The sequence below is a fragment of the Ailuropoda melanoleuca genome, chromosome 10 (genome assembly GCF_002007445.2).
Source record: "Ailuropoda melanoleuca isolate Jingjing chromosome 10, ASM200744v2, whole genome shotgun sequence".
NCBI lineage: Eukaryota > Metazoa > Chordata > Mammalia > Carnivora > Ursidae > Ailuropoda > Ailuropoda melanoleuca.
Window position 1 is genome coordinate 41,692,443 of NC_048227.1, and position 15,327 is coordinate 41,707,769.

Consider the following 15,327-nt stretch of genomic DNA (forward strand, 5'->3'; position numbering starts at 1 on the left):
TTAGAAAATGTTAGGCACTTTTTTTAAAGTGATGATAGAGAGTGAATTTATTCATTGTGTCCAAATTTGGAAGTTGCTTTTTAACTTAAAGCTAGGTTTACTCTCTGAATTGTGAGGTTGATTTTAACAGTGGAAAATCTTTATATTTAATGCTTTAGATGGCGACTGTCAAAAGGAAATAGGATCATGGCAGCAGATGATGACAACGGTGATGGAACAAGTTTATTTGATGTCTTTTCTGGTAAGAGCACATTTTAACTGTTTCTAAATTTATTTAATTATAAAATAATTTATTCTCATTGATACCACTCATCAACTTTTTCTTCTCACACATAAATGAATTAATACAATAAAGTGCCTGGCAAATAGGAAATGCTTAGTAAATGTGAACTGTCTTATTGTTGTATGCTTTCAACTCTCTTAAATTTAATGAAATTAACAACTTTGCCATTATAAGTGATAATGATATTTATTGTCATAGCCAAAGAAATACAAAATAGATATTTGTTGCTCGTAAGTTGCATGTATCATTTGTATACTTTAGTGTGTATTTCATAAGAAAAAGTTAGGTTTTTTAATATAACAACAGCATAATTATCAATTTCATTAAAATCAACACTGATATAATACTTTTATTTAATTTGCTGTTTTTATTCCTATTCTATCAGTTAGTCCCCAGATTTTCTTTATTACTGTGATCGGAATTTAATCTCTCATTTTAGTGCTTTATTTTAGTTTTCTCATCAGTTTTTTTCTTTCTGATTTTCTTGCCTTCTTTCAGATGTTGAATATATTTTAGAATTCCATTCTAATTTATATATTAGCCTTATGGACTACACCTCTTTGCATTATTTTTTAGTGGTTGCTCAAAGGATTGCAGTATACTTCTTTAACATTTTGTAGTCTACTTTCCTAGTATTGTACCTTTTCACCCAAGATGTAGAATTTTGTATGTATAGTTGTATTTAACCTCCGTTCATCCTTTTATGCTAAAGATGTCACAAACCTCATGATACAAAGCTGTAATTTTTACTTTAACCCATTCTGTGTATCTTTAGAAAAATTAAGAGGAATTAAAAGAAATTAAGAAAAATTAGTCTTTTATATTTACTCAGTTATTTATCATTTCTAGTCCTTCTAGTATCCTCTAGTTTCCTTCTAGAAAATTTTCTTCCCCGTTCTCTCTTTTCTTCTGGGACTCCAGATATAGTATGTGAGAACTTTTGGCATTATCCTATAGGTTACTAAGACTTTTATTGTTTGTTTATCTGTTTGATTTTGTTTTAAATCTTTTTCTCTCTGTTCTTCAGATTGAGGTAATTTTTATTGATCTGTCTTCAAGTTCACTGGCTCTACTGTCAAGCACATTCAGTGAATTTTTTAAAATTAGAAATTGTAGTTTTCAGTTTTAGGATTTTCATTCCTTGTTTTTTTTTTTAAGCTTCTTATTATTTTTTTTAGTTATCTCTATACCCATCGTGGGGCTCGAACTCATGATCCTGCGATCATGTTGCATGCTCCTCTGACTGAGCCAGCTAGGTGCCCCACATTCTTTGTTTTAATGATTTATGTTTCTCTGACAAGATTTCCTATGTAGTAATTTTGGATTGCATTCTGGACACTGTGAATTATATTACGTTCTAGAGACATTGGATTATGCTATATTGCTCTGAAAAATGTTGTTTTTACTTTTTTTTTTTATTTATTTATTTTTAAAGATTTTATTTATTTATTTGACAGAGATAGAGACAGCCAGTGAGAGAGGGAACACAAGCATGGGGAGTGGGAGAGGAAGAAGCAGGCTCACAGCCGAGGAGCCTGACGTGGGGCTCGATCCCACAACGTTGGGATCACGCCCTGAGCCGAAGGCAGACGCTTAACCGCTGTGCCACCCAGGCGCCCCTGTTTTTACTTTTAGCAAGTATTTAACTTGGCTAAACTTCTGTCTTACTGTGGTGGGTAGCAGCTGAAAACTGTTCAGATATCTTAACTTTAGCTGGATGTTTTGGAGTTCTAACCTTTACTTATGTAGTTTGAGGATCACTCGGAGATTTGGGCACAATTTGGGGAATACTCTGGCTCTCTGGATTTTCTTTCTTATTTCTTAGTTTCTAGTTGCTATTATCACTCCCAAATTCTTTCTTTTGTTCTTTAAGCTATTAGGACTTGAGGTTTCCGTTTGAGTTTCACTGCCCATTGTTGGCTCCAATTAGGGCCAATGCTTCTACCAAAAAAATTGTCATAAAAGGAGGATAAGGACTGTTCTCTTTCGCAGGTATTATTCCTCCTCAGTTTTTGTCTGCTTTGGGTTGCTTTTCAGTTTTTTAGATTGCCCTTTTTTCTTCAAATTGAGGTATAATTATACATATAACTTTCTATTAGTCTTAGGTGTATGACATAATGATTCAGTATTTGTATATAATGGGAAATGATTTCACCACAATAATTGTCTAGGGGCGCCTGGGTGGCACAGCGGTTAAGCGTCTGCCTTCGGGTCAGGGCGTGATCCCGGCGTTATGGGATCGAGCCCCACATCGGGCTCCTCCGCTATGAGCCTGCTTCTTCCTCTCCCACTCCCCCCTGCTTGTGTTCCCTCTCTCTCTGGCTGTCTCTATCTCTGTCAAATAAATAAATAAAATCTTTAAAAAAAAATAGTCTGTCTAGTAGTAGACTACAGATAGCTTTTAATAGTTTGCTTGGAGTTTATAGTTGTTATTGGCAGGAGGATTGGTCTGATAGAACTAATCTGGTATTGGAATTGGAACCTTCTCAGAAGTTTCTTTTTGAAAGTGAGTTTTTAAGCCTAAATCTTAGATCCTGAGTCATAAGTCTGTGTACTGATATCTCTCTGTTTATAAGGATGTATAAAAACATAAAAACAATTGTCTTTTTTGGTATATGACTAATAAAGTCTTCTTTTCCTGGTTCTTCAGAGTAGGAATAGAAAAACTTCACTAAAATCAGTTTTAACGAGTCTTTGATTTTCTTGCAGCTTCTCCTCTTAAAAACAATGATGAAGGTTCTTTGGACATATATGCTGGGTTGGACAGTACTGTTTCTGGTATGTAAATTCTAAAATAGTTTCATTTTCTTTGGTCAAACTATTGGAAGTATTTATTTTCTTGTTACCAGTTCTCAGAGTAATGCATAGTTCCTGAACAATTTGACCATTCTTTGAAATGATTTTACTTAGGTAATTATTTTCTTGACCAAAGTTTGATCAGTAAAACAAATTAGCACTCAGGTTTGCTATCATCTAGGTCTCAGATTTAACTAGACCTTGAAAAATATATTTCGTACCATTAAAATGCAGCTGTTGGTGGTGTTTGTACATATATTACTACTCATACTGTCATGGCTTACATGATATTAGAACTTTTGTGAAGGGTAGTTGCTGTAAATGTTTTCATATGTATATCAGTAAGAGTGTGATATGCAGAGAGACTAATGACCTATCCAAATTAGAAACCTTTTCCATAATCAAATATCTCAAAACTTGGAGCAAATATGATCATCACAGTTGATTTGTTGACACAAGCATTTTAGGTAAATTGGTTTTCCAACCAGTCAGTATAGATTTGGATGAATGCAGGAGATGGAGAAATGTATAGCCCTTTGAGTTGAAGTAGACACAACATCAAAAAACTTAGCACATGTATTTTCTTTTTTTCCCAGCTTTATTGAGATAAAGTTGACATTTAACATTGTATAAGTTTAAGGTATATTATTGATTTGATACTTGTATATGTTGCATAATGATTACCACTTTAGCCTAAGCTAACACCTGCATCAGTCGTGTCACATAATTACCATCTCTTTTTTGTGGTGAGAACATTTAAAATCTATTCTCTTAGCAACTTTTGAGTATGTAATACAGTATGATTAACTATAATCACTATGCTGTATTTTAGATCCCCAGAACTTATTCATCTTATAGCTGGAAGTTTATACTCTTTGATCAACATCTCTTCTTCCCTGACCCTTCACCCCAGCCCCTGGTAACCACCATTCTAGTCTTTGTTTCTATGTATTTGGCATTTTTAGATTTCACATATAAGTTGATATTGTACCATATTTGTCTTTCTCTGACTTATTTCATTTAGCATAATACCCTCAGGGTCCATCCATTTTGTTGCAAGTGGCAGGATGTCCTTCTTTCTCATGGCTGAATAATATCCCATTGTGTGTGTGTGTGTTTATATATATATATAAACATCACATCACCTTTAACCATCTGTTAATGAACACTTAGGTTCTTTCCATATCTTGGCTCTTGTGAATAATACTGCAGTGAACATGGGTGTGCAATATATCCTGCTTTTATATCCTGTGGATAAATACCCAGTAGTGGGGTTGCTGAATCATACCGTAGTTTTTCAAAGTTTTTGAGGAACCTCCACAGTGTTTTCCATATTACTGCACCAGTTTATATTCCCGCCAGCTGTGCACAAGGGTACCATTTTCTCCACGGCTTTGCCAACACTTGTCTCATGGTTGTTGTTGTTGTTGTTGTTGTTGTTGTTTTTAAAGATTTTATTTTTTTATTCGACAGAGATAGAGACAGCCAGCGAGAGAGGGAACACAGGCAGGGGGAGTGGGAGAGGAAGAAGCAGGCTCATAGCGGAGGAGCCTGATGTGGGGCTCGGTCCCATAACGCCGGGATCACGCCCTGAGCTGAAGGCAGACGCTTAACCGCTGTGCCACCCAGGCGCCCCTGTTGTTTTTTTTTAAGGGGAGGTCTCTGCGATACCAACAGCAGCCTTTACTGATGGTTTACTTGCTAAGTGTGGCAAGTGCTTTTTATTTCTCATTTATTCATTTATTTTATTGAAGTATACTTGACATACATTTATTAGTTTCAAGTATACAACATAGTGATTTGACAATTCCATACCTTATGCAGTGGTCATCGTGGTAAGTGTAGTTACCATTTGTCACTGTACAAAGTTATTACAATATTACGAAGTTATTACAATATTATTGACTATATTCCTATGCTATATATACCTTTTTATCTCTTGTCTTTTTGATGATAGCCATTCTAACAGGTGTAAGGCAATATCTGATTGTGGTCTTGATTTACATTTTCCTGGTAATTAGTCATGTGGAGCACCTTTTCGTGTTCCTGTTGGCTGTTTGTATGTCTTTGGGAAAATGTCTATTCAGTTTCTTTGCTCATCAGATTTTTTTTTTTTTTTTTGCCTTTGAGTAGTATGAGTTCTTTGTATGTTTTGGATATTAACCCCCTGTCAGATGTATACTTTGCAAATATTTTCTCCCATTCTGTGAGTTGCCTTTTCATTTTGCTGATGGTTTCCTTTGCTTTGCTGAAGCTTATTTTTATTAAATAATTAATTAATTTTGGGGGGAGAGAGAGAGAAAGAGAGAGAGCATGAGTGGCAGAGGGAGAGGGAGAGAGAGAATTTTAAGCAGGCTCCATGCTCAGCATAGAGCCCAATGTGGGGCTCGATCTCACAACCCTGAGATCATGACCTGACCCCAAATCAAGAGTTGGACACTTAATTGATTACTGAGCCACCTAGGCGCCCCTGTGCTGAAGTTTTTTAATTTGAGGTAGTCCTATTTGTTTATTTTTGCTTTTGGTTCCCTTGCTTTGATGTCAGATCCAGAAAATCTTTGCCAAGACTGATGTCTAGTTGGTTACCCTTATATTTTTTTTCCTGAGAGTTTATAGTTTTGGGTCTCACATTTAAGTCTTTAATCCATTTTGAGTTGATGTTTGCATATGGAGTAAGTTGGGGTGCAGTTTTCCTAACACCATTTATTGAAAGAGCTTATCCATTCCCCATTGTATATTGTTGGCTCCTCTGTCATAAATTAATTGACCATATATATTTCTGGGCTCTCTCTTCTGTTTCTCTGATCTGTGTGTCTGTTTTTATGCCAGTAGTGTATAGTTTTGAATACTATAGCTTTGTATTGTAATTTGAAATCAGGAGATGTAATGCCTCCAGCTTTGGTCTTCTTTTTCAAGATAGCTTTGTCTATTTGCTCTCTTGTGGTTTCATATGAATTTTAGGATTGTTGTTTCTATTTCTGTGAACAACGACATTAGAATTTTGATAGGATTAAATCAGTACATATTTTAACTTAAGAGGTTTTTGTTTATTTGTTTTAGACAATGCTTCCAAATCCTGTGTACCATCCCGAAATTGTTTGGATTTATATGAAGAAATCCTGACTGAAGAAGGAACTGCAAAGGAGGCAACATATAATGATGTATGGTTTGCCAGAATTAAGGACAGTTATTTTACTTTTTGTAGTTTCTGAAGTTTGGACATCAGCTTACTATTAAATATTCTGTGTTTAAGAAGTAAACTCTTAGTCTAAAAGAGTATTTAAGTTAGTTTCTGCCTTCAGATCTGCTTTTTAAAACAATCTTTTCTGAATGCTTGTCTAAATTTAGTTATATTTTGTTTGATTAAATTTAAGTGTCTGAATATATAAAACCTCAACAGGCAATCAGTATGATAAAACATTTTATCTTTTCATGATTTGCACTAAGTTTTAAAATGGCCCAAGACTTAATTCAGACAAATTTCTTTCTACCTTATTTGAATTTTAAGGTCTGGATTGAATGTGAAACTAAATAAAATAAGTTTTTGGTTAGGACGATTTTTAAAACTGTATTTTTACTAAATATCTGTTAGTAGAGATAGACCTTTTCTACCCTTCATAATGGGTTGGTTTTCTAAATTTTCAAATATTCTGAAATGTCACTTAAGCTAAGAAAATAATTTAGAACGATGCTTAAGTTAATCTTTTTATATCTTGCAGTTGCAAGTAGAATATGGTAAATGTCAGCTGCAAATGAAAGAGCTGATGAAAAAGTTTAAGGAAATACAGACACAGGTAGGATTATAGTGAATACTTTTGCCTTTTTATTTTTGTTTTTACTGCTCCAGTCAATGAAAGAGAAACTTTACTGAGGCCCTAGGGCCTTTTGCCTTATTTTTAAATCAAAATGTAATAAATTGTTTTTGTTACAAATTAAGATGCTAAAGTGTTGGTGGTTTATAAGGAAACTCTTCTTTTAGTTTTAAGTGAAATAGCAAATGTGGCAAAACATGCATTATTTCCTGTGTCAAGAAAATTGATATAAGAAAACAGGTTGATTTATTAAATGACATTGACATAAAGATCTCTTAGACTAGTTAACAGATAAATAATAGAAAATTAGTGGGGATGATAACAGGTGGTTTAAAAGAAAATGGTTTGAGGAGCAAAGATTTAGAATGGCTGTTGGAGGATAATGGTGATGCCTTCACGATTTGTGCAGGAGTGACTTTTTTTGTGAGCATGCTACAAAATACAGGAATGTCCTGTCTTGTTCTGATTTTTATTTTATTTTTTTTGTAAAGTTGTTTCTCTTTGTTTCCCTTTACCCCAAAGAACCAGTTAATACTAATAAATTCATTCTTTGTTCATCTGAGAATTAGTACATTGTTGCAAGTTAAACCTAAGTTGTTAAATATAATAAAGTTTTATCATTTTTATTTTCGATTTTCAAGATAAGGACCCAGGCAGAGCTTTCTTCTTGTCTTTCATTGAATTTTTTTTTTTAAAGATTTTATTTATTTATTTGCTAGAGAGAGCAAGCAAAAGCGGGGGAGGGGCAGGCAGAGGGAGAAGCAGGCTCCTCGTTAAGCAGGGAGCCCGATGTGGGACTCGATCCCAGGACCCTGGGATCACGACCCGAGCCGAAGGCAGATGCCCAAATGACTGAGCCACCCAGGCACCCGTTTATTGAACTTTTTATTGTCTTTTCATTTTGATCTCTGTTTTAAGTAGTTTCACTTGAACTGGCCTTGCTCTGGTGCTAATCATCTTTGAACCTCTGCTGTATATGAGCATAATAGTGCTTCGCATAGGACTTTTCTGAGAATTACACAAGATAAAAAGTGTGATGCCTGGCATGTAGTTAGAGCATTCAGTTGTCATTAGCTATATTATATAAATTTAATAATCCTGTAGACATATACTTTATTTCTGTATGTACTTTAAATATATTTTATGGTGTTTAGAATTTCAGCTTAAAAAATGAAAACCAATCTCTTAAGAAGAATATTTCAGCACTTATCAAAACCGCTAGAGTGGAAATAAATCGCAAAGATGAAGAAATAAATAATCTTCACCAAAGGTACAATTGAAGGGTGTGGATCTTTTTATAAATCACATGGGTGTTGATATGTGGAATATGTTAAACTTTTGAGTGGAAAGATAGGAAAATCGTGCATTTTATTAAATATTTAAGGTTTTACTCTAAGTGACTAATATTCTCTCTCTTTAAAATTTTGGTTGGGGGCAATATTCTCCAGAGAATTTCATCTTTCTCCCTCCCTTCCATAGCCAGACCTCCAAAGCAGTTACCTAAACTTGCTGTCTTCATTTTCTGTTTCTGCTCACACTTGACTCCATTTCATGCTCATTTCTGCCTCCGTTGGTACACCAAAACAGCTGTCATTTTGGTCAACGGTGACTGCTATTAAGTCCATCAAACAGTTTTGACTTCTGATTTTAACTTGCGCTTAAACACTACTTGACATACTTGACCTTCTTCTCTTGAAATAGTCTCTCGTGTTGGCTTTCATGATTCTTAGTTTTCTTCCTAACTTGAGATTTATTCTTCCATACTTCACTAGGTTGGAATTCTAAATTGCTCAAACATGTGTTTTTTCCTTTATCAGTATTTTTGTATGAGGTAATCTCACTCATATGAGGTCAGTTCCATTTATATGGAGATACCTACTTCACATCTGTGTACAGACTTTTCAGAATTACCTCATCCAAAATGGAATTTATGATCAAACCCGTTCCATGTTTCGCAGCTCAGTGGATTCCCTGTCATTTATTCAGCTGGTACAAGCCAGAGACCTAGGGGTAGAAGGACCATTTAATTTATTGCCTGCACCAGGACCCTTTTGAGGGTGATATTGCAGTGAGATTACTTGGCAAACTGGGCCACGTAGTCACTGTGTCTAGAAGTCATTGACACTTACCTCTCTAATTATCCCGCAGATCTAAATTCATTACCATGTCCTTTTGATTTTTATGTCTTTATAATCTCTCAGATTATTCATTTCTCTCCATTTCTACCATCGTTGTTACCTATCAACTCTCACCGGGCAGTAGGCTTCCTGCTCGTATCTCTGCATCCATTCTTGGTCTTTCCAGCCTCTGGTTTATCCTTACTCAGTGTTAAAGCCGTAGGCAGGACACTTTTTATTTTTTAAATTTTATTTTATTTTACTTTTATTATTTTATTTTATTATTTTTTAGAGAGGGAGAGAGGATGGAAGGGGAGGTGTGGAGGGAGAGGAAGAGAGAGAATCTTAAGCAGGCTCCCTGCTGAGTGCGGAGCCCAATATGGGGCTCAGTCTCACAACCCTGAGATGATGACCTGAGCCAAAATTAAGAGTCGGGTGCTTAACCTCCTAAGCCACCCAGGTGCCCCCAGACAGGACACTTTTTAAAGCGCAAGTCTGGACATCTCACTATCATAGAATTACCCCACTCTTCACAGTATGGTCCTAAACTACTTTTAAGGCCTTGCCTTTGGCGTTTACCTTTGTCCTACGTGTCATAGCTCTGGTATGTCTCTGGCATTCTTTTGGTTCCTTGGATGTAACGTGAGCTCTGCTTTTGCAGAGACTGTTTCCATTGCCTGGAAGGCTCCTCTTCACCTGCTAAAAACCAACTCATTTTCAGGTCTCAGCATAAACATCCTTTTCACAGGGCTATTACTCTGTTATTCCTCCCTGACTAGGTCAGATTTCTCTTTTGTGGCTTCATGTGTACTTGGAGTTTTTAAAATCATTAATGGGATTGCTTGTTTAGTATCTTTTTCTTATCGCCATGTTATGTCTATGTTACAAGCTCCATGGGCTAGAATTGTATTTTATTATCTATCTTTCACTGAACTGTAAGCTTCATGGAGCAAGGACCATGTCTGTGTATCTTCACCATTTTATCAAGCACCTGGCTCAGAGCCTGGCACATGGCAGACAGTCAATAAATGATCGACGAGTGAGAGAAGGTAATCTTATGTGTGGAGTGTATGGCATCATAAAGCACTTTAGGCCTGTTGAAAATGAAGATGGCTGTGTGTGTTTACTAACCTAAATCCCATCAGGTGCATCTAGTATAAGATTCCTTCCTGAATATTGGGGAAATTTTATACATACTTAAATCTTTTATGGGAGGGGTGTGATATTTGAACACGGTGGAAAGAGAAACTGGGTGAATAAATGAGAATTATGTCATTAGATTGATTGATGTGGTTATACATTATCTAATAAATATTCTGCCAAATATTTTCACTTTATAATTGTGACCTATATTTGGTATTCTAATGGTAAGTGTTTATCATTTGGTTGAAACCTCATGTTTAATAGAAAAAATAGAAATAATACAGGTGAAAAATATAAGAGTATAAGTTCTGGAAAGTGTATTATATGAAAGTTTATTTTAAAAGAAAGCTTTTCTTTAAAATGTTTATTTATTTAAGTAATCTCTTCACCCAATGTGGTACTCAAATTCATGACCCTGAGATCAAGAGTTGCACATTCTTCTGACTGAGCCAGCTAGGGATCCCTTGAAGTAAAACTTTGATAGCATTTTATCTAGTATGGAGCTATACTACATATGTTTTATGAACTCTGTGGGCTAAACTATCTTTTAGGAGCTTACAGTTTAATAGTTCATAAGTTTAACAAGTATGACATACATTACAGATATGTTCTTTGTTGAATATGAGTTCATGGTTGGATAAATTTATTGTGAACATCTGCCGTTCTGTGACTTGTCTATCACTCTTTATTGTGTCTTGTAAGGAATAAAAGTTTTTAATTTTAGTGGTGTTTGTCAGATTTTTTTTCTTTTACGGTTAGTGCTTTTTATGTTCATTTTTCCCCAGTTGAAGGTGTCTTCTAATCGTTTTTTGAGTCAAGATCTGTATTAGTTTCCTAAGGTTGCTATAACAAACTACCACAAACTGGGTAGCTTAATAAATATTGTTATTTAAATTTATTGTTTCATAGTCCTGGAGGCTAGAATTCCAAGATCAAAGTGTTAGCAGGATTGATTCCTTCTGGGGGCTATGTGGTGGAAGAATCTGTTCCAGGCCTCTTTCCTTGGCTTGTAAATGGTTACTTTTTCCTGTGTCTCTTCCTGTTGTCTTCCTTCTACACATATCTCTGTGTCCAAATTTCCCTTTTTTATAGGGATACTGATTATAGTGGATGAGGGCCCGCCCTAGTGACCTCTCTTTAACTCGATTGCTTTTGTAAAGATCCTGTCCTTAAATAAAGGCACACTGAGATACTGGGAGTTAGGACTTCAACATACAAATTTGAGTGTGGGGGGCATGATTTAGCCCATAACAAGATCCATATAAAGTCTATATATTGTTTTAGGTTGTATGTCACCCATGTCCTCTTTTGTTTTGTAAAAATCTCCCCTTATTCCTGAGTCTTTTAAGCTTTGGTGTTCTCTACACATTTAGTACTGATTAGGAATAAATTTATGGAGATTCAGGGAAGTTATGGAAGTTCAGGAAGATGGACTTAAAGTATTAAAAGAACTAAAATAAGCTATTTACATTTTACTATCAGGAAAGCTGCCAGTTTTCTGAAACACAAATATGAAACCTTAAGACTTAGGCTTTTGTTGTTGTTGTTAAACAGTAAGTACATGCCATTCCCCTAAGAAAGAATCACAACTCTGTATTCCTCTTTATTTTTGCATAGCACGTGCCACTTTAAGATGGCTGTTGATGCTTTGGTTTACTGTGGAATTGTATGTGAAACAGAAAACTGGGGTCGAGAGCTATATCGAATTCTGTGATTGCCTGTGTTGTCTGGCAGTATTTTACTTTTCCTTCTGTTTTACTTGCACTACAGTGAGTGAGGGCAAGAAAATAATGTCACTTGTTCTAAAAGAAATGAATCTGTGGTTAGTTTGGGAGTTGTCTGCCTGTGGTGAGGGAAGTCTGGAAGACATTGGTAAGTGCTGGGATAGAATGGAGAGGTCCTCCAGACTTTGTTTGAGCAAAGCAAATGAAAGAGAGTTCCTTGTTTTGAAAACAGGTCCATTTAGTTGGAAGCTGGTAAGCATCACTCATGTCTTTATATGAAATAAAATTAGTTTTGCCAGTATGTAGGCCCTGAATTTTAAAGTGTTTTATATGTGATTAAAATCTGGATTATTAAAAAGCAATTAACTTCAGTTTTTGTTGTTAATTTCTATTTCTTAATAGATTGTCCGAGTTCTCACATTATCGAAATAATCACAAAACTGCAAGGACACCAGATATAGTTAAAACAAAAGATCTTAAATCCAGATCTCTCCATTTGGATGATTGTTCAAAGACTGATCTCAGAGTGAAAAGTGATGTTTCTAAAGATGTACGTCATAGCACTTCACTGCCAAATCCTGAAAAGGAAGGAAAATCACATGGTGAAAAAAAGAGCACTTCGTATTTGTCTCCATCTATTGAAAAACACTGCACCAATGGCATTTGGTCACGTTCCCATTTTCAGGTTGGTGAGAGTATCTCAAATGAGGATAATAGAAGAGGGAGAAAAGATATTAGACATAGCCAATATAGCAGAGGAGCTGATAGAATATGGAAAGACTTAAATACTAGTTGTGGTGATGGTGAACCAAGGAACACAGAGGCTAGTCAAAGGCTACAAGGACGTCCTGAGAAATATGGTAAAGGTGAACCAAAGGCTGAAAGCAAAAATTCAAAGTTTAAAAGTAACACAGATTTGGATTATAAAAATGAACGCATTAGCTCTTCTTGGGAGAAAGAGACCTTTAGAGAAAGGTCGTATACTCGAGTGGACTCTCAAAGTGACAAAAAACTAGAAAGACAGAGTGAAAGATCACAAAATACAAATAGAAAAGAACTTAAGTCCCAAGACAAAGAAGAAAGAAAAGCTGACCAAAAACCTAAATCGGTAGTAAAAGACCAGGATCATTGGAGAAGATCTGAACGAGCATCACTTCCTCATTCCAAGAATGAAATGAAATCTTCTCATAATTCAAGTAAATACCATCTAGAAGAGAGAAGAGGAAGGGAAGATTGTAAAAGAGATAGAGGTGTAAGTAATCACAGTTTTCAAGAAGGAAGATGTCCATCCTTTCTTTCATCCAGTAGAACTCATAAACACATTGACTCCAAGGAAGTTGATGCTGTGCACCAATGGGAAAATACAACTTTAAAAGCAGAACGGCATAGAACTGAAGATAAGAGGAAAAGAGAAAGAGAAGGCAAAGAAGAAAGTAGGCATATAAGAAATGAAAAAAGAACACCTACAGAGCATTTGCAGAAGAGTAACAAAGAAACTAAGAAAACCACTACCGATTTAAAGAGACAGAATGAGCCGAAAAGTGATAAAGGTGAAGTCTCTAACGATGATGTTTCTCAAGGAGCAGATAATAAAGAGCTTGTAATTAAGGCTGATAGTGGTCCAAATGAAACAAAAAATAAAGACTTAAAGTTGAGTTTTATGGAAAAATTGAACTTAACTCTTTCTCCTGCTAAAAAGCCGCCTGTTTCTCAGGATAACCACCATAAAATAACCAATATCCCCGAATCAAGTGGCATATGTGATTTGGAGTGCTTGGTGCAGGCGACAACAGTGACACGTGTTTCGTCTGTCAGTGAACATACCACAGAGGAAACGGAACCAAGGGATGCTCTTACAGCTGCATCTGACCCCAGGACCAGTAATCCAGAACGGAAAATGGAGGAAGAAAATAGTGTGTTAGTTAAATCTGTTGAGGATACTGTGGGCTGTGATGTGCCCGTTAGTCGTACAGAGACTTCCTCAGCACCTGCGGAAATGGAGCAAACAGAATCCTTGTTTCCATCATCAACAGAAATGGAACAAACCATTAATGATACCAGGGCAGCAGTTCCTGTAGTAATGGATGTATTACAAACCAGTGTTTCTCAAAACTTTGGCTTGGAATTGGATACCAAAAAAAATGATGATTTAAATTCTTGTGTTTCTGAAGGTATGGGAATGAAGGAGGCTTTTTCAACAGAAGTAGCTGAATCCAGTGACAGCATTTTGCAGCCTTCAGTTGAAGAAACTGGCATTTTGCCAGTAGTCCTTTCAGAAGATGGTAACCCTAAATTTGAGCCTTCTCTTGTAGATACACCACTGGTTGAAAGTAAGTCTTGTCATTTGGAGCCTTGCTCACCTAAAGAGACACTAGAATCTTCACTTCAGCAGACTGACTTAATGGACAACAGAATGGAAATCAGAGAAACAAATTCAGTATATAATGATGATGAGAATTCTGTTCTGAGCATTGACCTTAATCACCTGAGGCCTATTCCAGAAGCCATCAGTCCTCTGAATAGTCCAGTGAGACCTGTAGCAAAAGTTCTTAGATTGGAAAGCCCATCTCAAGTTCCATTATGTAATAACAGTCATAAAGGTAATAGTTTATATTATGTTCTTTAACTTTCTGTGAGAATGCAAAATACATAAGCAAGAATTAGTGCCCTTTCTTTCTTTCTTTCTTTCTTTCTTTCTTTCTTTCTTTCTTTCTTTCTTTCTTTCCTCTCTTTCTCTCTTTCTTTCTTTCAAAGATTTTATTTATTTGAGAGAGAGAGATTGAGCACAAGCAAGGGGAAAGGCAGGCAGAGGGAGAAGCAGGCTCCCTTCTGAGCAAGGAGCCCGATGCGAGACTCAGTCCCAGGACCCCTGGGATCATGACCTGAGCCGAAGGCAGACGCTTAACCGACCGAGCCATCCAGGTGTCCCAGTGCTTTTTCTTTTTTGATAAGATAATTAATGTATTATTCAGACCCCCATTGTTAATTAGAAATGTACATTGAGCCTTTAATCTAAATTTAGATAATTCTTATTTTTACAGAAAAGGGAATGGTAGGACAGATTGTTTCAAATACTCTTTGCTTGTTTTCAGATTTTTGTTCAAAAGCCATCATCAAATGGTGTAAAGTAGGTGATGCTGCTAACAACATGAAGTAACGATAGCTGAAGAGTTGGTTGATGGTTATACACCATCCCTGAGCACCGAGACCAGTAAAGACATATGACATGATTAAGTATTAGGCATTAATGTTCTACTAAAAAAAGCTATTAAAATAATGAATTGGGGGTACCTGGGTGGCTCAGTTGGTTAAGTATCTGACTGTTGATATCAGCTCAGGTCTTGATCTCAGGGTTGTGAGTTCAAGCCCTGCATTGGGCTCCACACTAAGCATGGAGCCTACTTTAAAAAAAAAATGAATTGCCTCAGTATTTAAGTTTTTGTTACATTTAG

General features: G+C 35.9%; 1 protein-coding gene across 1 annotated transcript in view; it reads left to right on the top strand.

The window, feature by feature from the left end:
• CASP8AP2 (caspase 8 associated protein 2) overlaps nt 1-15,327 on the top strand; it is a 39,421-nt gene that overhangs the window by 15,557 nt on the left and 8,537 nt on the right. Inside the window, exons 2-7 of the mRNA XM_002925092.4 lie at nt 159-241; nt 2,993-3,061; nt 6,140-6,240; nt 6,799-6,873; nt 8,046-8,161; nt 12,278-14,475. Of these exons, the coding sequence (XP_002925138.1) occupies nt 187-241; nt 2,993-3,061; nt 6,140-6,240; nt 6,799-6,873; nt 8,046-8,161; nt 12,278-14,475 (2,614 nt within the window). The 5' untranslated portion in view covers nt 159-186. The remainder of the gene's footprint in view (nt 1-158; nt 242-2,992; nt 3,062-6,139; nt 6,241-6,798; nt 6,874-8,045; nt 8,162-12,277; nt 14,476-15,327) is intronic.